Source organism: Vicia villosa, unplaced genomic scaffold (genome assembly GCF_029867415.1).
Source record: "Vicia villosa cultivar HV-30 ecotype Madison, WI unplaced genomic scaffold, Vvil1.0 ctg.001085F_1_1, whole genome shotgun sequence".
NCBI lineage: Eukaryota > Viridiplantae > Streptophyta > Magnoliopsida > Fabales > Fabaceae > Vicia > Vicia villosa.
The window spans coordinates 45,294-68,811 of record NW_026705477.1 but is presented as its reverse complement, the minus strand read 5'-3'; the positions used below and the strand labels follow the sequence as shown (position 1 = coordinate 68,811).

The 23,518-nt window shown below is 35.8% G+C and overlaps 1 protein-coding gene across 1 annotated transcript; it reads left to right on the top strand.

Moving 5' to 3' along the window:
* The first annotated feature begins 1,697 nt into the window (after window positions 1-1,697).
* LOC131633215 (two-component response regulator ORR24-like) lies at window positions 1,698-2,991 on the top strand. Its single transcript, XM_058903926.1, has 2 exons — window positions 1,698-1,949; window positions 2,125-2,991. Exons 1-2 carry the CDS (start codon window positions 1,698-1,700, stop codon window positions 2,989-2,991), a joined length of 1,119 nt encoding a protein of 372 aa, XP_058759909.1.
* The last annotated feature ends 20,527 nt before the right edge of the window (window positions 2,992-23,518 follow it).

The window sequence follows — 23,518 nt, the reverse complement described above, 5'->3', positions numbered from 1 at the left end:
TATTATTAAATCCATGTCTGTACCGTTTAACTAACCAATAATTAAATATTTGTTAACTTTATCCGATGATACATAATCAAACCTATCCGTAGATACTCTCGAGTGCAAAATTTTTGTCATTTCTATCCTACTTAATTTCGATAAAAAAGAATAGGATTATGATAACGAGTGTCTCGGAGACACTATTTAAAGATTCTAAATATAAAAAATATTTTTTAAATAAATTAATTATTTTAATTTACAATACATAAAATATGAATATTTTTAAAAATATATATCTTATATTTAATCGAAAAGTCAATTATTTTAATTTTTATTATATTAAATACAAATAATTAATGAATAAAACATATCTTTTTAAACTACTTAGCCAACAAAAACTCATTTATTGGGAGACAAAAAATAAAAGGCAAAGTAGATTGCCTAATTAAGGAGACTTTGTCGTTTAGGGTTTTTGACATTTAAAGTTGCGACATGTCACAAGATTTTTTATTAAGTAATTAAATAATTAATTTCTTTTAATATTATTATTTTATTTAATATGTACTACGGATGATCTGAGACTTAGTATACCTTTGTTTTATATTTTTTCGTATCGTTCAAAAAATATTACACCACAATTAATGCATTCGGGCTACAACACAGGTCTTTGACTAGTTTTTTAATAAAAATATGACAAGTGTACTTAAATATCCTTTAGGTAGTAAAAAAAAAATTGCTTTTGTGTAACAAAAAATTATACATTTGTCATCTTTTTTATCGAAAAATAATATAAACCATAACTAAATAATCGTATCTAAATTTGTTCATATACAATAAATTAAATCAATAAATTATTCGTTTTATGAGTTCACTAAAGATCCGCTTCTTTTTCTCTCATAATTGTAATTGGTTGTAATTTTCCTTTTTGTGTCGGGTCCTTCCCGCTTTTTGTGTAACCGGGTTGGAGAACCCCTTTGTTCTCCCGTTAATATATCTTGCTTACACACAAAAAAAACGCATGACGAATTTTATCAACAAATATAAATAGTGATAAATACAATATTAAATCCCATAAAAATAATAGAGTTTAATTTATAGTGATAAATACAATATAAATAGTTATAAATACAATATTAAATCCCATAAAAGTTATACATTTGTTATTTTACACTGTCGTCTAATAGAAAACTAACAAAGTGCCTTGTCATTAAAAGAATTTTTAATTTAAAGTGTGATTTATTCTAATATAAGGTTGTGATTGGTTGACAATGTAAAATAATTTTACACTGTAAGTGTATAAATTTTTTTCTCAAATAATAGGGATTTAAAAATAAATGGCCAGAAAAATACTCTTTTAACTAGACATAAAAATAGATTAAAAAAAAACGAGACATAAAAATAGAAGGCCTAATTAACGAGACATTGTTACGGTTTTTGACATTTGTCAAGTAATTAAATAATTAATTCTTTTTAATATTATTATTTTATTTAATATATAGTACTATGGATGATTTGAGCCCTAGTATACCTCTGGTGAATGCAACGGTCACTCAAGTTAACTCAAGTTAAGTCGGTGGATTAAGCAGTAAAAATAGAATCTATATTGATATTTATTAACACAATCTTTCTAGATTTTGCTGATTTCTCTCACCCACCACTCAAAGCGCTCTCTATATATATAAAGTTACACTTTCATCACTTCAATTTTGATAAAGATGGTTGTGGTGATTAACGAAATGCCTAAAAGAAAGAAAGAGCAACATCATGATGATGATGATGACAATGACTCATTGTCACATAATAATAAGAAACCTCGTCGTGTGGTTTGGTCTGATGATCTCCATGCAAAGTTTGTTGATGCTGTTAACCTTATTGGCATTTCAAATTCAAAGGTTGTTCCGAGTAAAATAGTTGCTTTAATGAATGTTGATGGAATTACTACCTCTCATGTCGCTAGCCATCTCCAGGTACGTACGTATATTCTTTATCATTCTTGATCAATGTTTCTTCACAAATCTTGATGATTCTTGATGAATGTTTTTCAATAATCTTGATAATTCTTGATGAATATTGTTTTGTATAATTCTTTAAATATTTGTTAGACGGCGGTGACTGACTAAAGTGACCGATATTGTAATGCAGAAATATAGACACAAAAAGAAAAAGGCTGAACATCAAGCTGATAGAGATAGGGTTCCTTCAACAAAGATTCTTCAGCCTACTCAATCTCAAAACATCATCAACACCTCCTTTAACATCCCTCCACCATCATACAAGTTTCATGCAAATCAAAACTCAACTTTACTCCTCCCTATCAAAAAGCCTGTCCATCAATCTCACACACAAATGTACTCTCCAACCGGTTTCAACATGAATGGGGTTACGCCTTCAACACTAATTCAATCTCAATATATCAACAACCATCCACCACCATCCACTTTTCCTACATATCATTACGCCTCTAGTGTTCCAACTCCACTTGGATTTCCAACGACCTTCGACTTCCATGATGTAGGGACATTTGATGGATCATCTGCTTCTTCAACACTCATTCAACCTATCAACACCTCGTCGTCAATCATCCATCCACCACCGTACAAGTCTCCAATATATCATCAAAGCCCTACTTTTCCAACTGATGTTAACCAATCTACAACTCTACTTGGATTTCCAACAACATCCCACTTCCATGATGACATTAGGGCTACTAACTGCCCTTTTGTTGGACCTTCTTCAAAAAGTACAAGCATTTTGGATTATGAAGATCTGAGAAGGGAACCTCAGCTACTTCCGTTTCCCCACAATTCTTTGCCGGTATTGGAGTCTCACAAAACAAGTCAAAATAGTCCAATGAACAATTCACAGCAGGCACATAATGTAGAGCCAATTATTGTTGGATCATCTGTTTCTTTGGAAGACACAAACAATAATCTGTGGAATGATGATACTTTTATTGACTTTTCGGTTGAAGAAACTGATCCTCACTCCTCAGACTTTAGAGGACATTAGAAAGATGGGGGAAGGCATAGAAGATGATGATCTCCTTAACTCTTGGAAGCGCTTTCTAGATATGTGATTATACTTGATCAATCAACAATTATTTTAGTTTAGAGCATATTGTAACTATTATTTACAACTTATGTATGATGCAACCACTTTTGAGTTGATTACTACGTTAGAACATATTAAAAACTTTGTTTCTTGTTTTAGTATGTGGAACTCCACTTTTGATTGATAATAGATTTAACACAGTAGCAAACATAGATATCTCTTTATGCTACTCATGTTTTGAACCCTCTTAAGCTAATCTTATATTTCTTGCCCTAACAATTTCAAAATTATATAGGAACAAAGAACCAAAAACCAACAAAGCAGAATGGTATACCACTTAAAAGTTGCATGAGCAAATGCCTTGTTATTCAAGAAAGCCATAGACAGTGACTTGTTGTTTTGTGAATAGTGTATTAGAACTTGTATGCGAGATTCAAGAAAAAGGTTCAAGTAGAAATGAGATATTCAAGAAAAAGGTTCAAGTTGAAAATAGAAATTTTTAGATTTTGAGACAGTTTGGTTAAAAGCTTCATCTTGGTATATATCATCTTATGACTGACCAAGTGTACTGTTTCGATGCCTCATCACAAGTCCACCAACTTCTATTTCATGGCTAACCTATGCTAATTCAAATCAAAATCAATTTATTTATTGAGAAATAATAGAATATTTAAAAGTATAAGAGAACTTGGAGATGGTACGATAATTTTCTGTGTATATGGATTATGATTATATATTGTTGGTTAGTTACAAAATGAGCCGAATGAGCCATTTAGTGTGATAGATTTGTTTACGTGGCTTATGATATAAATAGTAATCTTGTTTCTTAAGTAAAGTATGTGTTATGTTTATTTTAGGAAGTGTTATGAGTTTTATAATAATACACTATTCCATTTATAAATGGTGTTCACCAGCAACAACTTCACATGAAAAGGATGAATGGCGTGTCTGCCTAAATCAATTTTATGTTATCTACCATCTTATGACACGTGTATCTTTTTTATGCCTCATTACAACTCCACTTCTATTTCATGGCTAGGCTATGCTAATTGAAATCGAAATTAATTTAATCTATAAATTTTATATCAATAAACAATTCAACATTATTTAGTTGTGTTTGAAGTGGAATTAAAACTATTTGGTGAACGGTAAAATAAAACCTTCACACGGTGGAATAAGCATTTAATATGGCGGAGAGGAGAATGACCAACAAAATTAGTATTTCAACGCTAAGTCAGTAAGAGAATAAAAAATTATCTGAGAGTGAGAATGAATTTAAATCATATTTTTCCCTTCACATCAGGTCCTTTATATTTGAGACTTATAAGTTGAAGCGGTCTAGATCTAGATTAAATCTGATAGGCCTCCTCTTATTGGGCCTTTGGGAGATACAAAATAGTTGTCCCTAAAGTTACACACGGCGTAACAACAAGAAACCTTTTAGAGAATTGAATCGAGATCCCTGCACCAAGGTCATTGATTTGAGAAGTGGGAGAGGTTTAGCACCGACGTGGTTGATAAGTGAAAAAATATGGTAATTAGATACATTGAAAAGAGGCATTTATTAACTTGGTATGCAAGTTTCTAGTAGTAAAATTTCCAATTATTGATAACATTAGGGTTCTATTATGAGATCAAGTGTGTTGAACATTTTACTACTGATTCCATTCATTTTGCGTAGGTATTTTATTTCCTTGGAAGATTTGGTCACTCAAAGCATGGAGTAGAACACAACTAACATCGCCCAACAAGGTTTCAGAGAGATTCAGGCGACATCTCTCCCAACATGCCTAAAGCGAGCAACAGGCGAGGAGAAACAGAATGTTTCTAGACGGAAAAATCAGCTCAGTAGCCCGGGGAGAACCAAGCGAGCTTTCTCGCCCAACAAAGTCATCAGCGAGCATTAGGCGAGGCCAGGCAAAAAATTTCAAATTTAGCATTCTCACTTGGTGACGTCGCAGCGAAACAATGTGGTTTAGAGGATGATGTGGCAGAAACTTCATGGTGAAGAAACATTGCTCGCCAAGAGAGGCTATAGTTCGCCAGGCAAGATCAACAGGGCAGAAACACTACTACAAAATAATGCATCTAACATCGGACGCGGAATGCATTTTACCTCGACATTAGAAGCGAGGTAAACAAGGTCGTCATAAAAAGTAAAGACGTATCACCTTAGTGTTTAAAACACTGAGGTCTAATTTTATTAACGCATGGGTTCGAACCCTAGTTTCTGCAGTTTTATTATTTACAAAATCTTGCGCCTTTTTTATCTCGATTTATTAAGGAAACCGAGAGATTATAAATTTTTTTATAATCAAACTCGTTACATTGTGTAATACGGTGAACTGACTTTATTATTGAAATGTCGCGGATAGCAAGAGTCGCCACCGACTTTTATTTTATCCAATTGGAAAGGCAAAAAGAACAGGAAAGACCTTTAAAAGATTTTGAGTTCGGGGGTAGGTTATACAAAGGGAAGGTGTAAGGCACCCTTTGCATCCATGGTTATCCATGGGCTCTTAATTGCTTAGCTCACTTGTTTGTTTGAATTGTTTGAAAAGTGTCGTGTGTGGATAGTAAAAAGATTTCGTTAAGGACTTTAGCTTGTAAATAAGCGTAGCCTTGTTTCGAAAGTATTTGAAAGGAGGTGTGAAAAGTATTTGATTTTGATTTGAATGGAGCAAGCAATTAAGGACTACCTACCCTAAGTTTGTCTTTCGTGTTCTTTGAGTCTTTCAGGCGAAAGGATCTATCCATACCATGAGAGGGCAGGAAGCCTTTCAATTGGATGTGCGGGTCATCGGAGGGTCATCGAGAATATCGTTCGCCATAAGACTATCCCTACCATAAAGAGGGCAGGTAGTCTAAGGGAAGGATATAATAGTCATTAGGCAACAATAAGGATACCTTAGCAATCGAAGGGACTATCACCATTTAATCGAGGCAACATCGAGGGACGAGATCATTTTGTTCGTAGGCAACTTGAAGGGACTATGATCTTTTATCGGAGGGACGTGGTGATTTTGAATCGAAGGTAGCAAGCTAAGGTATCCCTATATTCGAAGGGACTTGACTATTTGATCGAGAAGGCAACAGGCAACAAGAGGGGAAACCTTAGATGTGAGTGTGTGTAGCAATCACATGTTCAAATTCAGATATTTATCTTTGAGTTATGATTAGCTAGCGATTGATTGATTATCTTGTCACTCCCTATTTACTAACCACGCAGTTATTATATGTAGATAACAAAATAGCAGTTATAGTGTACGGAAAATAAAATGCAGAAAAATAAAGGCCCTAATTACTATTACATCAAAAAAATCGAATGAGCAACCTATACACCTTCTAGAATTTAAATAAAAGGAATTTAAATAATTAAACAAATGACATAATTAAATGAAAGCAAAATTAAAATTAAAATTAAAAAATACAAATAAAAATTAAAATTAAAGGCATGCGACAATCAATGGAGTTTGGAGATGAGAAAAGAATCGTGTCGAAAAATGCATGGTTTAAAAAGCCTTATGGCTAAATGGCTAAAAACCTAAGGGTAAAAGCCTAAAACCTAACCTACAGTTTGAAAGTACTTGTTTATTGTCTTATTGGCATCCATGCTTGGCTAAAACATAAAAGAAGCTGAATGTAATACATTGTACTCTTGCAAATATTGAAAAGAACAAAACAGGTACTGAAGCAAGATGTTACAAGTAATGTCATGACATCAACCATGACATCGCGCCTGCAGAACTAAGGAAGGAAGGTTCAGTTTGGTTTTAAAGATACAAAGCCTTATGGAATCCTATGTGGCGCAGTTAAAGGTCAAAGAATCAAGTCAGAATATTGAAGAATCAAATCTGAAGATTGAAGATTCAACTGTTACTAATTTAGGAGATAAATTAGGTAACTTATGATTAAAAGACCTTGCTTGTAGCAGAAGAAATCTGCTGATTTGTAACAGCAAGGAGTGCTGTGTTTTCAAGCCCAAGTCCAACCAGAATTAGGTTATATATATATATATGTGCATCTCGAGTTAAAAAAAAACCTAACGATCATAATGTAGACATTAGGGTTTGTTGTGTAAGTGAACCTCCCGGATTGTGGGAAGGTCACTGTTGTTCATCTCAAAGCCTGTAGGCAAGAGATGTGTTGTTATTCTCAAAACTGTTAAGTAAGAGAATTATTGTTCTCACTCTAAGCCATTAGGTATGAGTTGAGTATTGTTCTTGAAGGAAGCTTTGAAGCAACTTCAAGATAGTTCTAAGGTGGGAGTACTACGGCTCTTAGTCTTAGGATAATTGTGTTGGAAGTGTAACTTCTATTTGAAGAATAACTGGTACAGTATTGATCTAGGAAGAGAGATGGTGATATCTCGTATCTAAGTGTGGTATCTTAGATAGAAGGATCATTGGGTAGTTATTAGGTATACTGTGGCAGTTGCCTGCAAACCTGAGGTTGTTTGTAAGAAAATAATACTACTGATAGTGGACTTCTCTCCTGGCTTGGTATGCCCCCAGATGTAGGTTGTTTGAACCGAACTGGGTGAACAATTCTGTGTGTTATTAACTTTCTGCTGTGTTAATTATACGATGTCACAACATCAGGGATGACATCCAGTATTCAATTGTTAAGCAGTCTGTAACAGAACCAGTTCAGAGGTGACTCTGCATAATTCAGCGATGCAATGTTTATAATGGTTCTGTAGTTTGTATGATCTCAGATTAATCATGGTCAGAAGATAATTTAAGAGATCAGTTGTAATACCCTGCATAATATATCTGCACAGCTAGATGTCTTAACATCGTGCTTGACATCTGAGACTGTCATACCAGAATTTCATTTGGTATCAGAGCGGGCATCCTGTCTGTTTCTGGATGAGATCTTTGGGAGATACTTTCTGGTTTTATGCAAGGTAGATGATGTAATCAACAGATAGAAGAGGAAGACAACAAGTGGCAGTTGGCTTTTCTCTTGTCTTGGATTAAATTACTCTTGGGCAGAAGGGTGATAAGATTGAAGACTCAAGAAGATGTGTGTGCTCTAAGCTGGTTGATTGTGTGTGCTGAATGTTTTTGATTGTGATACAACATTAATAAAGAACCATGAAGGGAGCATGAAGTCTGAGTACTGAGAAAGATTGTGTTCAATGAGGAATTGAACAGAGGGTGCGCTCTTGAAGACATGAAGATGCGTCTTATGTCTTCCATTCATCAAAGTACAAGGAAACATGTGTTGTCCTGGATAAGGGGAAAGTATTACTGTTGTTGTGCTGATTGTGTTTCCAACATGTTGGTTTTCTTGGTGGAAGGTGAGATTACCAAGGATGTGTGTGATGTCACACCTCATGTGATAACTTGCTCTGCTTAATCTGGAAGTGAAAGCAGACAAGGTACTGAAGCTTGAAGAGCAACACTATTGTCAAAAGTGGCAGCTTTGACTTAGTGTGGATTGGAATGGGCAGATTCCAATCTGGATGGCAGTAGTGTTCTAAACTACTTTCATGTTGAAGACTTCATATGACATAAAGAGAGTTACTTGATCTTAAAATTGTAAGATCTTGGTAACTAGGTGTGTTTGACTGGTGCCAGGACCAGTTTGTTGTGTGAACATAGGGGTGTTCATATTGTTTGGTTCCTAGAAGAGAAGGATGGACCAAACTGTAGGTCTGCTAGACCAAATTGACCAGTAGATGTTGTCCAAGAAAGTAAAATTTAGAAGATTCAAGCGGGAGTGAATATTCTTGAATTGCTTTGTTCAACATTCAACACAGTAAAGACTATGATAAGGTAATATCTGTTACTATCTGATCATGAGTAGGTTTTTGGGTCTAGTGTGTAGCTTGAAGATGAAGCAAGCTATTTGTTAGGGTGAAACCGTTGTTATGCCCTATGTGTGTTGCTTACTATTATAAGATGTGGAGTAAGCAATGTGTTTTCTGTTAAAATGAGACTGTTTTCCGCTGCTTAATCTATAGATCACAGTCTAAGTTATTTCAACAGAAAGTATTTTAAGAAGATTCCTACAGCCATAATTGAAGTGTCAAAGATACTTGAGTAATCTCTCAAGTCCACTCATTTTTGACATGGTTCATTATTGCTGATGAATGACTCTTGATCAAAGCCATTCATAAAATCTGCATGCGGTTTCCTGAAAGGAGGAATAAATGTCACACTAAAAGTTGTGACATCTGTGCTGGTATGCAGCTACCAGTTGAAGAACAGATGTTCTGGTGCTAAACAAATGTAGTGTGAGTACATATGTTTGGAACCTACTCCTGACCTGGAAGAGGAGACATCTGACTATGATTGATCAGGACACGATCAATTAGTAATTCTACAACAATGTTCATACATGTGGAAATTACTTATTTTGCTCAAAGTGCCATAACTGATTTATGAAGGTATACCTTTCTATCCCTTTATATTAAAATCAAGTTGAGCCTATATCTGGTTTTTTCTTCTGATCAAAGGAACCAGATGTATATTGTGATTCATTACCATAGAACAGTTGTTGGAACTGAATACTGTGTCTTATACACAGTGAAATATGGTTATGGATTGTGAACTTCCCTAAAGTAATATTCAAAGAAGGAAGTTATGTTGAAGAATCAAGGATGTCAGATGATCCATTGAAAATCTGACTTATTCAGTGTCATGCCATTCCTAAAGTCTTTCCAGAAATCTCTTGAGGGAATCTCCTCTAGAGGTATAGACTATGGCATCCAACATCTCATAATCAGAGTGTGAGTCTGTAGTGGTATATTGAGATGCTGGCTATCTATTCCTTGATTATGCTGATAAAAGAACTCTACTATCTTCACCAAACTGTAATGAACAAGCTATTAGAGATGTTAATCAAGAATCATGAAAGATGATGTCTCATCTGATGCTATAACATCATCTCAAAGTCTTCATGTGTTAAAGTTAATTTAGTGCTTATCATTGAAGACAATCTCATGGTTATACATTCTAAGTTCTTCTACAACGAGATGCAGTAAGTGGCAGACTGTATATTGTGTAGCAAGTAACTAAAGTATTCCATATTTGGAAACTGTGGCAAGTCCAAGTGAAGGATGCTTTAAGTTCAAACATCAAAGATATCCTCTGTTTGTATAAGTAAGGGGGAGTAAAGGAGTTTGAAGATCAGCAATGACAAAGTTAATCTGCATATAATCTTCATGGAAAGTCTATCAATGACTAATCTCAAAAGCAGATGAACAATGTCATATGTGATGACAGAACATAACTCACAACATGTTTTATCCTTGAAACCAGCAAGGAACATTCATTGATTTATCAACTAAAACATGTTCTGATGGTGTGTATCACTTGTTCTGATACGGTGCATATTCCAACCATTGCACAAGTTCACCTGAAGCAGAATTCTCAAATAACATCTCTTGATCAAGACATTTGTTAAAGTCTAGGTATGTTATGCATTATGCTCAGGTTTATCGAGTCTTTTGTTTCAATCTATTCTTTCTGTATTTGAGTCACTTATATTCATTGTTGAAAATAAGATTAGTCCTCTGTCTAGAGTTTAGGTTATGTTTATCAATCTGTGATAAACATAGGGATTAAGGGTAGTGTTCAGATTTTGCAAAGTCTGAGGTCAATCTTTGCAGTTGTTTTTGCATAAGATCTTGTGTTTTCTTCTTGCTCTTGTTTTGAGTCTTTATTTTCTAGTCTGAATACATGTTGCTTCTTGTATTCTCTGTTGTTCAATATAGATGTGTTGTCTATTTTGAATATGTCTTGTGAGTCTATAGTCTTGAACATTGACTGTCTTGTGTTCTGAGTCATCCAACATAGAAAACTGGTTTACTATACAAGTAATTGGATGGGCCAAGTGATTTTAGTATCATAGTGTGTATCCTCTTCTGTTCCATAGAGGAAATAGAGTCAGTGAATGGAACTGTGAAGTCAAGGAGGGGTGGTCTATGGTCTATGATTCAAGAAATAAAGTGTGCTTCCCAATGTAACAGACCTGAAATGACAATGTCTGATCTGATGTCGGGACATTAAAGAATAGATTCTCCTGCATGTAATGTCATTGGTTATTCATTGAAACTGTTCTTGTCTTTAGAAACAGTCAAAAGAGGCTGGGCGGTGGTCAGTGTGTAACAGAATTCCTGCCCTCAATAAGCGCTCCACTCTATTAAAAGCCTTGACTATCGTTACTTCCTATGATTCTCCTATGGCTATAAATAAGCATATCTGCAGCAGGCTTCAGTTATCAGATCACTCAAAGATGTGTTTCCTATGTGTTTGTGTTGGGTGTGTCCAGATTTGGTATTGTGATGGGTTCCTCTATCAAAATCTAATCAGTATATCACAGGGTGGGGAAATCATGGATCTGTACCAAAGATGTTACAGAAATAACAATTACATGCATCCTCGTGTTCTGTCTTTAAGAAGGAAGACTTTAGTTGTGATTTGTGATCTGAGTTATGAACACAATTGTGATTTGTGTTCTGAGTTACAAGGGCTAGTTCTTGAAGAACTACAGTGGCAAGAATTTGTTCTCGTATCTTCTTCCTCATGTGCAGGGGGAGTTACAGGTTCTTCCACTGCATATTATGACATCGTGTTCATCTTTGTCATATTATGGCTAAAAAGGGGGAGAGAGGTAGGTTGATGCTGATTTTGCTAAGGTCAAAAGAAACAAAGGAAGATCTGAAGACAGAAGTAGAATCAGGCTGAAGATGTTATGATGTGGTCCAACCTCTGAAACCTGAAATCTGAAAGTTGAAGCAGCTGCTCTTGGTTTTTTTTTATGTTTTTGTTTCTAGTTTTTTTTATATATATGTGTTTAGTTTTAGCCACAATAAGACAAAGGGGGAGATTGAAAGTACTTGTTTATTGTCTTATTGGCATCCATGCTTGGCTAAAACATAAAAGAAGCTGAATGTAATACATTGTACTCTTGCAAATATTGAAAAGAACAAAACAGGTACTGAAGCAAGATGTTACAAGTAATGTCATGACATCAACCATGACATCGCGCCTGCAGAACTAAGGAAGGAAGGTTCAGTTTGGTTTTAAAGATACAAAGCCTTATGGAATCCTATGTGGCGCAGTTAAAGGTCAAAGAATCAAGTCAGAATATTGAAGAATCAAATCTGAAGATTGAAGATTCAACTGTTACTAATTTAGGAGATAAATTAGGTAACTTATGATTAAAAGACCTTGCTTGTAGCAGAAGAAATCTGCTGATTTGTAACAGCAAGGAGTGCTGTGTTTTCAAGCCCAAGTCCAACCAGAATTAGGTTATATATATATATATGTGCATCTCGAGTTAAAAAAAAACCTAACGATCATAATGTAGACATTAGGGTTTGTTGTGTAAGTGAACCTCCCGGATTGTGGGAAGGTCACTGTTGTTCATCTCAAAGCCTGTAGGCAAGAGATGTGTTGTTATTCTCAAAACTGTTAAGTAAGAGAATTATTGTTCTCACTCTAAGCCATTAGGTATGAGTTGAGTATTGTTCTTGAAGGAAGCTTTGAAGCAACTTCAAGATAGTTCTAAGGTGGGAGTACTACGGCTCTTAGTCTTAGGATAATTGTGTTGGAAGTGTAACTTCTATTTGAAGAATAACTGGTACAGTATTGATCTAGGAAGAGAGATGGTGATATCTCGTATCTAAGTGTGGTATCTTAGATAGAAGGATCATTGGGTAGTTATTAGGTATACTGTGGCAGTTGCCTGCAAACCTGAGGTTGTTTGTAAGAAAATAATACTACTGATAGTGGACTTCTCTCCTGGCTTGGTATGCCCCCAGATGTAGGTTGTTTGAACCGAACTGGGTGAACAATTCTGTGTGTTATTAACTTTCTGCTGTGTTAATTATACGATGTCACAACATCAGGGATGACATCCAGTATTCAATTGTTAAGCAGTCTGTAACAGAACCAGTTCAGAGGTGACTCTGCATAATTCAGCGATGCAATGTTTATAATGGTTCTGTAGTTTGTATGATCTCAGATTAATCATGGTCAGAAGATAATTTAAGAGATCAGTTGTAATACCCTGCATAATATATCTGCACAGCTAGATGTCTTAACATCGTGCTTGACATCTGAGACTGTCATACCAGAATTTCACAGTTTATGGACAACACCTACCAAACATGTGATTTAGGGTTAGCTATGGTTTGTGAAGTTAAATCAATCACTGGTTAGAAAATTAATTAAAATTAATCCTGATTAAATTAAATATATAACCCTAAATTGTTTAACCTAAAAATCTAATTAATTAATTAAATTCTTAAATTAAAATATTTTTAATTTCAACCTAAACTAATTACTAAATAAATTAAAATTATAATTCTAATTATCTAAGTTTATTATCTTAATTAATTAAATCTAATTACTAATTAGTTTAATATAAAATACATAATAAAAAAGACTATATTTAAATAAAAAACAATTGAATAAAAAACTAAAAAAAAGAAAAGAAACCTAGCTGCTGGTGGTGCGTGGATCTGGTGTGGTACTCCTACGTAGGTCCATGATGGGGCAGCGTTTCCATGATCCTTGGATTAGACTTGAAGAGAGATCAACGGCAGGCATGTGCGGTGTATCGTGGGAATCCGTTGATGATATGTACTGCATCTGCGGGTTTTGTTATGACTTTTGCTGCGGATTCAGCTGCGATTTTGGCTAACATCACATTATCAAATTTCTGGATTTTGGAACCTGCAAAATATCAAGCATGAATACGAACAAGAGACCTTACTCCCCTAATTTGGACCTTCTGAATCCATTGGTGGTGTTCATTTAGTCTGAATCGGCCCATATGTATGAAAACGATGGAGAGCTTCACTTTGCCCTAACAATGGTGAACCAATTTCCAGTCACGAAAAACCTGCTATGATCATTCAGAGCTATTCTAATGGATCATGGGAAGCTATTAGAATTGTTAGTTTCGATTAAAACACCACACAAATTACGGTATTGATTCAAGAAATAAGATGCAAAATATGGTTCATGTATGGATCGATACAGTGTATTTTAGCCATGGTTTTGGATCCATACATGCCCTACAATACCTCAGGAATCAGTTTGAACGTCTGGAATTTCTTGAGAAAGGCTGCAAAGTGAACTTCGATTTTTACCTATAAATGTACTTTTTGGAATCCTATTTTCTTGGTCTGCTCTCCCCTAAAATCGTCCCCCCTTGCTGCACATGTTGTGTGAATATATATGGGTGAATTAGGGCAACCAAAAAAGGCTTGGGCTTTAGGTCTTTTGAGAGAAAGAAACTTGATTGAAAATTTTATATTTTCTTCCTCAATTTGGACAAAACCTCTCCATAGCCTTGTGAACGAAAATTTGGACCTGCATGAATGAGTATTTGGGCCCTCTTGACTGATTAAAATTGATTGGAGATCAAGTCTTTGATTAAAACTATTTTTCCTTATTTTATAATGATTTATTCAATTATTTAAATGAATTAAAATTCAAATAAATAAGATAAATATTATAAACATAAAATAATTAGTTTAAATATCATTTTAAAGCCCATGGACGAGTCTTGAATCCATATAGTAGACCCATTGAAAAAACTCAAAATTCTTCTATTTGATTCATGTGAATTTCTCAAAAATTGCCCCACTTGCGCAAGCCATAAGTCAATCAAAAACTTGTCATATGAAGGTGTTATTAGACTTTTTAGAAAGCTTAAAGAGTCCTTTATAGGCTCTTTTTGGTTTCATCTCGATTGAGTCTACCATGTTCATGTTATGAGCTTTGAGAAAAAATGACTTTTTCGCGATCCTTTAGAGGGACCTATAATGTATTAGCTCGTATCTCTCAAATGAAGCATTTTTGGCCTTGGCCTGTGAGAGACAAAATTGTAGAAAATTTAATTTCCTTCAAATTGAGCTTTGGATGGGAAAATTCTGATGTTCCATGTGAAAGTTATGGCCGGTCAAAGTTCAGTTGACTTTTTTTGTTCATGCCCAAAATAGTAACTTTTGCCTTTTGACTTTTCTGATCTCTCCTTGCATCATCATGATCAACCCTTGATCAAATGATGATTTTAGGGTTATGAGGATGTTGTTGACCAAGTATCTGGAACTTTGACTGTATTTTGGCTTGAAATGACTGTTTTGCCCTTGAGAGTCGACTGTTGACCTAATCATGATTTGAGGGACTAAGTTTGCTCTGTTTGACTTGAACCTTTATATGGAGATGCTTTGGGATGTTGGTGACCCTATGGAACCATCTTGAGCCATTGATTCAATGATTTTCCATTGAATTAATCAAACCCTAGTTCAGAGCTTTTGTATAGGAGGGTGTGTTTTGGAGCTTTGTCTTTTGATTTGATTTTGTTTGTGAAAAATGACCTAGGCAAATTTTGGGGTATGACAGCTGCCCCTGTTCAATTATCTTAAACCTGAAGATGTAGAGTGGTCTGCACGCCAGTCGGTATCTGAAGGTGGAAGATGATTGAACATAAGAATACCAAGAAATTTGCCCTATTTGAAGTAGGGACTTTTGTCGGAGATGGGCTTGTGGATGCCATCTGGTAGTTGAAGTTTGAGAAATGTCGTTTGCGCGTTGATCGTGTCATTACCGTTCGTAGTAAATGAATTAGATCTTTTGGAGAGATAATCGTGTCTTCATCGTTCGTGATGATAGAATTAGACTCTCTTGTCGTGTCAGCACCGTTCGTAGTAACTGAATTAGACCGTGGACGTCAGTGATCGTGTCTACACCGTTCGTGATGATAGAATTAGACCTCTAAAATTTGATCGTGTCAGTACCGTTCGTAGTATCTGAATTAGATCTTCTGTCGTGTCAGTACCGTTCGTAGTAGCTGAATTAGACTGAGAAGGTCAGTGATCGTGTCTACACCGTTCGTGATGATAGAATTAGATCTCTGAGAGTTGACCGTGTCAGTACCGTTCGTAGTAACCGAATTAGATCTTTTGTCGTGTCAGTACTGTTCGTAGTAGCTGAATTAGACTTTGAAAGTGATCGTGTCATTACCGTTCGTGGTAAATGAATTAGATCTTCGAGCGTTGATCGTGTCAGTACCATTCGTAGTAGCTGAATTAGATCTTGGAAAGTTGGAGATTTCGTTCATTTGTCGGTACCTGTATTCTGAAAAAGGTAAGGTTAATCTTTATGCAATGTCATGATGAATGGGTTATATAATGAATCCCTCAAAATAAATGAGAGCTTTTGCATGTTATGTATGAGTTCATTATGAGGTAATGTATGCAGTGTATGGATATGTTTATGACATATGATATGTGAATATGATTTATGTTGTCTTTGATTAAGAAAGTAGATCTTTATGTCCTTGTAATTGTACTGTCTGATCTTGTCTTGAAGATGCTCAGCTGGGAATTTATGATTTCTGCTTGGAGATGATCAGTGACTTGATGTTCCCTGATTGGTGATAAAAATATTGATAAATCATGTTGGAGGAGAGCGACAGTGTTGAAAATGTAAACTCTGTTGGGCAGCCATGTCTTTATCGGGAGCGTTTGAAGATATCTTCTTAATGATTACTCTTGTGGGGATATGATCTTGTGAACCCGGCTTTGTGGGGAGACATGGGTGAAAGTTGCCCCCAGTATTATAGTAACTACCGTCCTTGGATTTGATTAGGACACACCATTGAGTATTGATCAAGATGCCCAACTGTATTTGCATAGATTTGCCCCTGCTAGCAGGGACTTTGGAAAGATTCACCTTGCGAGGACTTTATGAGATGTACACCATGGGCGATATGTCCCTAGTAATCATAGGCTCAAGATAATGTCCCCACGTTGATTGGGGAGTAGCTTTAGATATTCTTGGATGCATGCCCCTGATTGTTCGAGCATCCATGAGAGATTCTCGGAATCTTGACTTGATTGCCCCAGATTGATTGGGAAATAATTTGAAACCCACTTATGATGTATGCCTTTGACTTTTTGGTTTTTTAAAAGATTCTTCGAATCTTTGACTTAATTGCCCCCGATTGATTGGACAAAGCATGTCATGCCTCTTGTATACGTAGGAGGCACTGCTTCTCGGAGTAGCCTCGTCTGTCGGACTAACTTTCAGTCATTAGTTGTACCTTGTGCAAGTTCTTTCAGTTGCTAACGTTTGAAATTATGTAGCAGAATTTGTTTAATAATGAATTCATGAGATGCAATGCATACGTTTGTCTTGAGTTTTTTTGAAAAAGCCTTGAAACAAAAGATGTAAAAGCGTGATATTTGTAAAAACATGTTGTTTGTAACAATGTGATGTTTGTAAAAACGAAGTGTCAACTCAACATTTATAGCAAACCTTAAGGAGTCAGGATACCTTTTTGGTGACAGTATGCTTTCGAACTAACCATGCTTCAATTAGGACTTTCAAGGGTTGTAACGTGGCTTGGTTCACGGTTTTAAGAAACAAAGGATAATGGCTCAAGATTTGATTGTACCCACCCCTCTTCGTGATGTTCTTCAGTCCTAAGCTCAGTTAATTCAACTTATGCATTCAGGTTCCAAGAGACTTTTGGATTTGCACCTTTGATAGTGATGATGGTTCACAAGCAAGGAAAGCTTTTGAGATGGCAGTCACTTCTTCCTTTTGGTAGTCACAACATTGTGTTATTTAGGATTTTATTGACTTCTCTTTTTTCATCTTTTTGATATCCCTAACTTTTGCCTGAACTGTTTATTTTTGAGATTACAGTTAGCGGGATGCCTTGATTTTGCCTAAGTCGTCTTTTGATTTTTGACTTAGCAGGCTTTTCTTTGTATATACATTTTTCATTTTTTCTTTTGAAGATATTGACTGTCTTGTTTGATGATTGACGAACTATCATTGTCTTTTGATTGTCATCTCCAACACTTCTTTGATGTGTGCGGACGAACGCTTGTGATTGAAGCCTTTATCAAAAGGTGTACTGAATGATTCTCTTAAAATAGAATGCACAGCCAAATTAACTGAGAACTACCCTGCCCCAGGTTATAATCAAGGGTTTTAATTAGTACAAGAAAGAAACTTCTACTTCTTAGGCTCAAAGGGGTTGACGAGGGATTAACATCCTTATATCTCCACTGTTTAGGAATTGAAACAATGCCTGTACATCGTCAGCGTAGTCCGCTCAACAGCATACTGTATGAGGTTGCGGTATCGTTTTCGTCATCCTCCCTCAAAAGGTTTACAGCTTTAGCATGAGTTGAGTATCATAAAACATATGCAAAGTGAAGATGCAGTTTAGATGAGTGCTAGCGAAATAATTTATTCAAGACAAATATATGCAATGCACTGATGATGATTATTAAAACAGATAATGTCTATCATGATTTGAATGTTTAAACAAACAGGAAAGAACGTGCAAATGAAAGTAGATCTAATGGTCCAAAAGTTCGTCAGTCTAGACGTCAATCAGTCTCGTCATGACTAGGCATAGGAGCGGTGATCACCATAGGAGCTTTCATGAGAGTTGGATTTGATTTCTCCGTCATTGATCAGATCTTTGATCTTATTCTTCAATGTCCAGCAATTCGTTTGTGTAATGTCCAGGAATGTTGAAATGGTACGCGCACCTCGCATTGGGTTTATAGTAGGTGTTTAGAATTTGTTGGCTCGATTGCCCTGAGCGTTTGGATCATATGAGTGAATTGTTTGTTGTGACTCAGTTGTCGTGATTCCATTATCGTGACTTAATCGTCATGATTCCATTATCGTGACTCAGTTGTCATGATTCCATTATCGTGACTCAGTTGTCGTGACTCAGTTGTCGTGACTCAGTTGTCGTGACTCAGTTGTCGTGACTCAGTTGTCGTGACTCAGTTGTCGTGACTCAGTTGTCGTGACTCAGTTGTCGTGACTCAGTTGTCGTGACTCAGTTGTCGTGACTCGGTTGTCGTGACTCAGTTGTCGTGGTCTTTTCTGATTTGAGTGTCATGATTAAATCTTTAATGGCACGCTTCAACAGTCTACCATCCTTTACACCATAACCAGGATTGTTTGAATAATAAGCGCCTCTCGCATTGTAATTGTACCCCAAGAATAGGAGTGCCTTTAATTCTTCTTGCCCCTTGGCTGAGTTCAGAATCAAAATTTGAGATCAGATGTTCTGAACCTGAAGGTGTTCGCCTGATTGCTCGAAATCCATTTGGGCTGAAGTAAACAGCAAGAGAGGATGAGATACCTGTTGTGAGAAACCTGTTATGCGATGTTATGAATGCAAATGCAATGTTTTCAAGGATCTATAGGAAATTTAGATTGGTTGCGTCTTCGTCTGAAGAATTCTGAATTTCATCTTTGCACATCCTTCTTTGAGAATCGAGCTCACCATATCGAGTGGGTCATCGCCTCTGATTCGAGAACTTCTGAATTTGAAGGTACGTGGCTAGAGGAAAGTAAATCCTTTTGCCCCTTGTTAGGTGCTGAGTTTTTGACTTGGAAGGTACGTGGCCAGAAGAAAATAAAACATATTGCCCCTAGATAGGAATTCAGTCCTTGATAAGAGATTGTGCGCTTTGAATCCCTAAGATCCTTGAAAGGGTTAGTTTACATGTGATGTTATGATGTTATGATGTCATGCAGATGCAATGCATTAAGTAAAACATAAGGTTATAAGGACGAGATGTCCTACAGGAAAACCCTGCAAGGAAATAAAAGGTTAGAGCATAAGGTAATGAGGATGAGATGTCCTACAAGCAAATCTTGCAAGGAAATGGAAAGGTAAAGCATATGGTAATAAGGACGAAATGTCCTACAAGCAAACCCTGCGAGGAAACAAAGGTTAGATAACAAACAAGTCACACAAGAGTCCTCAAGTTTAAAGGCATGCATGAAATATGACCAGGTGACTACCCTTCCCCAAAGGTACTTCTAAGGATAAGGATGATTTCAGCAACGGGATCTACCAAGTGACTCAGAATTGTCAGCCCCTCTAAAGCACCCTCGAACATGATACATACATACCATGCAATGATACTTTGAGAAAGAACCTATCTGAGTTGTAGTATCGGGTAGCGACTATGCTCTTGACATACATCAAGAGTAGTCCCCCCACTATGTTCCTAAAGGCCAAGATGGGTTAAAGGTGACTAAAGGTCCTTAAGCTCCGACTCACCTACAGACATCCGCACGAACCTCCCTCATACAAGAGAAGCATGCAAACATCCATAGAGGCCTAACTTAAGCGTGAACTCTCATATTGACCAATCCCAAGCATACACAAGGGAGGTCGCCATGACTATGCCACTCCTATCTTAAGGTGCACTCGAATCCGGGTATAGGATCCATCTTCCATTCAATACCCAAACAACCTTTAAGAATAAAGCAAACAAACAAACAATTATTAAGGTGATCCTAAACTTTAAGGTAACCCCTCTTTTATTCGAAAGCGTCCCCAGCAGAGTCGCCAGTTCTGTAATACGGTGAACTGACTTTATTATTGAAATGTCGCGGATAGCAAGAGTCGCCACCGACTTTTATTTTATCCAATTGGAAAGGCAAAAAGAACAGGAAAGACCTTTAAAAGATTTTGAGTTCGGGGGTAGGTTATACAAAGGGAAGGTGTAAGGCACCCTTTGCATCCATGGTTATCCATGGGCTCTTAATTGCTTAGCTCACTTGTTTGTTTGAATTGTTTGAAAAGTGTCGTGTGTGGATAGTAAAAAGATTTCGTTAAGGACTTTAGCTTGTAAATAAGCGTAGCCTTGTTTCGAAAGTATTTGAAAGGAGGTGTGAAAAGTATTTGATTTTGATTTGAATGGAGCAAGCAATTAAGGACTACCTACCCTAAGTTTGTCTTTCGTGTTCTTTGAGTCTTTCAGGCGAAAGGATCTATCCATACCATGAGAGGGCAGGAAGCCTTTCAATTGGATGTGCGGGTCATCGGAGGGTCATCGAGAATATCGTTCGCCATAAGACTATCCCTACCATAAAGAGGGCAGGTAGTCTAAGGGAAGGATATAATAGTCATTAGGCAACAATAAGGATACCTTAGCAATCGAAGGGACTATCACCATTTAATCGAGGCAACATCGAGGGACGAGATCATTTTGTTCGTAGGCAACTTGAAGGGACTATGATCTTTTATCGGAGGGACGTGGTGATTTTGAATCGAAGGTAGCAAGCTAAGGTATCCCTATATTCGAAGGGACTTGACTATTTGATCGAGAAGGCAACAGGCAACAAGAGGGGAAACCTTAGATGTGAGTGTGTGTAGCAATCACATGTTCAAATTCAGATATTTATCTTTGAGTTATGATTAGCTAGCGATTGATTGATTATCTTGTCACTCCCTATTTACTAACCACGCAGTTATTATATGTAGATAACAAAATAGCAGTTATAGTGTACGGAAAATAAAATGCAGAAAAATAAAGGCCCTAATTACTATTACATCAAAAAAATCGAATGAGCAACCTATACACCTTCTAGAATTTAAATAAAAGGAATTTAAATAATTAAACAAATGACATAATTAAATGAAAGCAAAATTAAAATTAAAATTAAAAAATACAAATAAAAATTAAAATTAAAGGCATGCGACAATCAATGGAGTTTGGAGATGAGAAAAGAATCGTGTCGAAAAATGCATGGTTTAAAAAGCCTTATGGCTAAATGGCTAAAAACCTAAGGGTAAAAGCCTAAAACCTAACCTACAGTTTATGGACAACACCTACCAAACATGTGATTTAGGGTTAGCTATGGTTTGTGAAGTTAAATCAATCACTGGTTAGAAAATTAATTAAAATTAATCCTGATTAAATTAAATATATAACCCTAAATTGTTTAACCTAAAAATCTAATTAATTAATTAAATTCTTAAATTAAAATATTTTTAATTTCAACCTAAACTAATTACTAAATAAATTAAAATTATAATTCTAATTATCTAAGTTTATTATCTTAATTAATTAAATCTAATTACTAATTAGTTTAATATAAAATACATAATAAAAAAGACTATATTTAAATAAAAAACAATTGAATAAAAAACTAAAAAAAAGAAAAGAAACCTAGCTGCTGGTGGTGCGTGGATCTGGTGTGGTACTCCTACGTAGGTCCATGATGGGGCAGCGTTTCCATGATCCTTGGATTAGACTTGAAGAGAGATCAACGGCAGGCATGTGCGGTGTATCGTGGGAATCCGTTGATGATATGTACTGCATCTGCGGGTTTTGTTATGACTTTTGCTGCGGATTCAGCTGCGATTTTGGCTAACATCACATTATCAAATTTCTGGATTTTGGAACCTGCAAAATATCAAGCATGAATACGAACAAGAGACCTTACTCCCCTAATTTGGACCTTCTGAATCCATTGGTGGTGTTCATTTAGTCTGAATCGGCCCATATGTATGAAAACGATGGAGAGCTTCACTTTGCCCTAACAATGGTGAACCAATTTCCAGTCACGAAAAACCTGCTATGATCATTCAGAGCTATTCTAATGGATCATGGGAAGCTATTAGAATTGTTAGTTTCGATTAAAACACCACACAAATTACGGTATTGATTCAAGAAATAAGATGCAAAATATGGTTCATGTATGGATCGATACAGTGTATTTTAGCCATGGTTTTGGATCCATACATGCCCTACAATACCTCAGGAATCAGTTTGAACGTCTGGAATTTCTTGAGAAAGGCTGCAAAGTGAACTTCGATTTTTACCTATAAATGTACTTTTTGGAATCCTATTTTCTTGGTCTGCTCTCCCCTAAAATCGTCCCCCCTTGCTGCACATGTTGTGTGAATATATATGGGTGAATTAGGGCAACCAAAAAAGGCTTGGGCTTTAGGTCTTTTGAGAGAAAGAAACTTGATTGAAAATTTTATATTTTCTTCCTCAATTTGGACAAAACCTCTCCATAGCCTTGTGAACGAAAATTTGGACCTGCATGAATGAGTATTTGGGCCCTCTTGACTGATTAAAATTGATTGGAGATCAAGTCTTTGATTAAAACTATTTTTCCTTATTTTATAATGATTTATTCAATTATTTAAATGAATTAAAATTCAAATAAATAAGATAAATATTATAAACATAAAATAATTAGTTTAAATATCATTTTAAAGCCCATGGACGAGTCTTGAATCCATATAGTAGACCCATTGAAAAAACTCAAAATTCTTCTATTTGATTCATGTGAATTTCTCAAAAATTGCCCCACTTGCGCAAGCCATAAGTCAATCAAAAACTTGTCATATGAAGGTGTTATTAGACTTTTTAGAAAGCTTAAAGAGTCCTTTATAGGCTCTTTTTGGTTTCATCTCGATTGAGTCTACCATGTTCATGTTATGAGCTTTGAGAAAAAATGACTTTTTCGCGATCCTTTAGAGGGACCTATAATGTATTAGCTCGTATCTCTCAAATGAAGCATTTTTGGCCTTGGCCTGTGAGAGACAAAATTGTAGAAAATTTAATTTCCTTCAAATTGAGCTTTGGATGGGAAAATTCTGATGTTCCATGTGAAAGTTATGGCCGGTCAAAGTTCAGTTGACTTTTTTTGTTCATGCCCAAAAT

Bases quoted from the DNA above. Each gene is read 5' to 3' on its own strand.
- LOC131633215 (XM_058903926.1), top strand. From the start codon at position 1,698: ATGGTTGTGGTGATTAACGAAATGCCTAAAAGAAAGAAAGAGCAACAT. The intron at 1,950-2,124 runs GTACGTACGTAT...ATTGTAATGCAG, and splicing joins ATGTCGCTAGCCATCTCCAG to AAATATAGACACAAAAAGAA.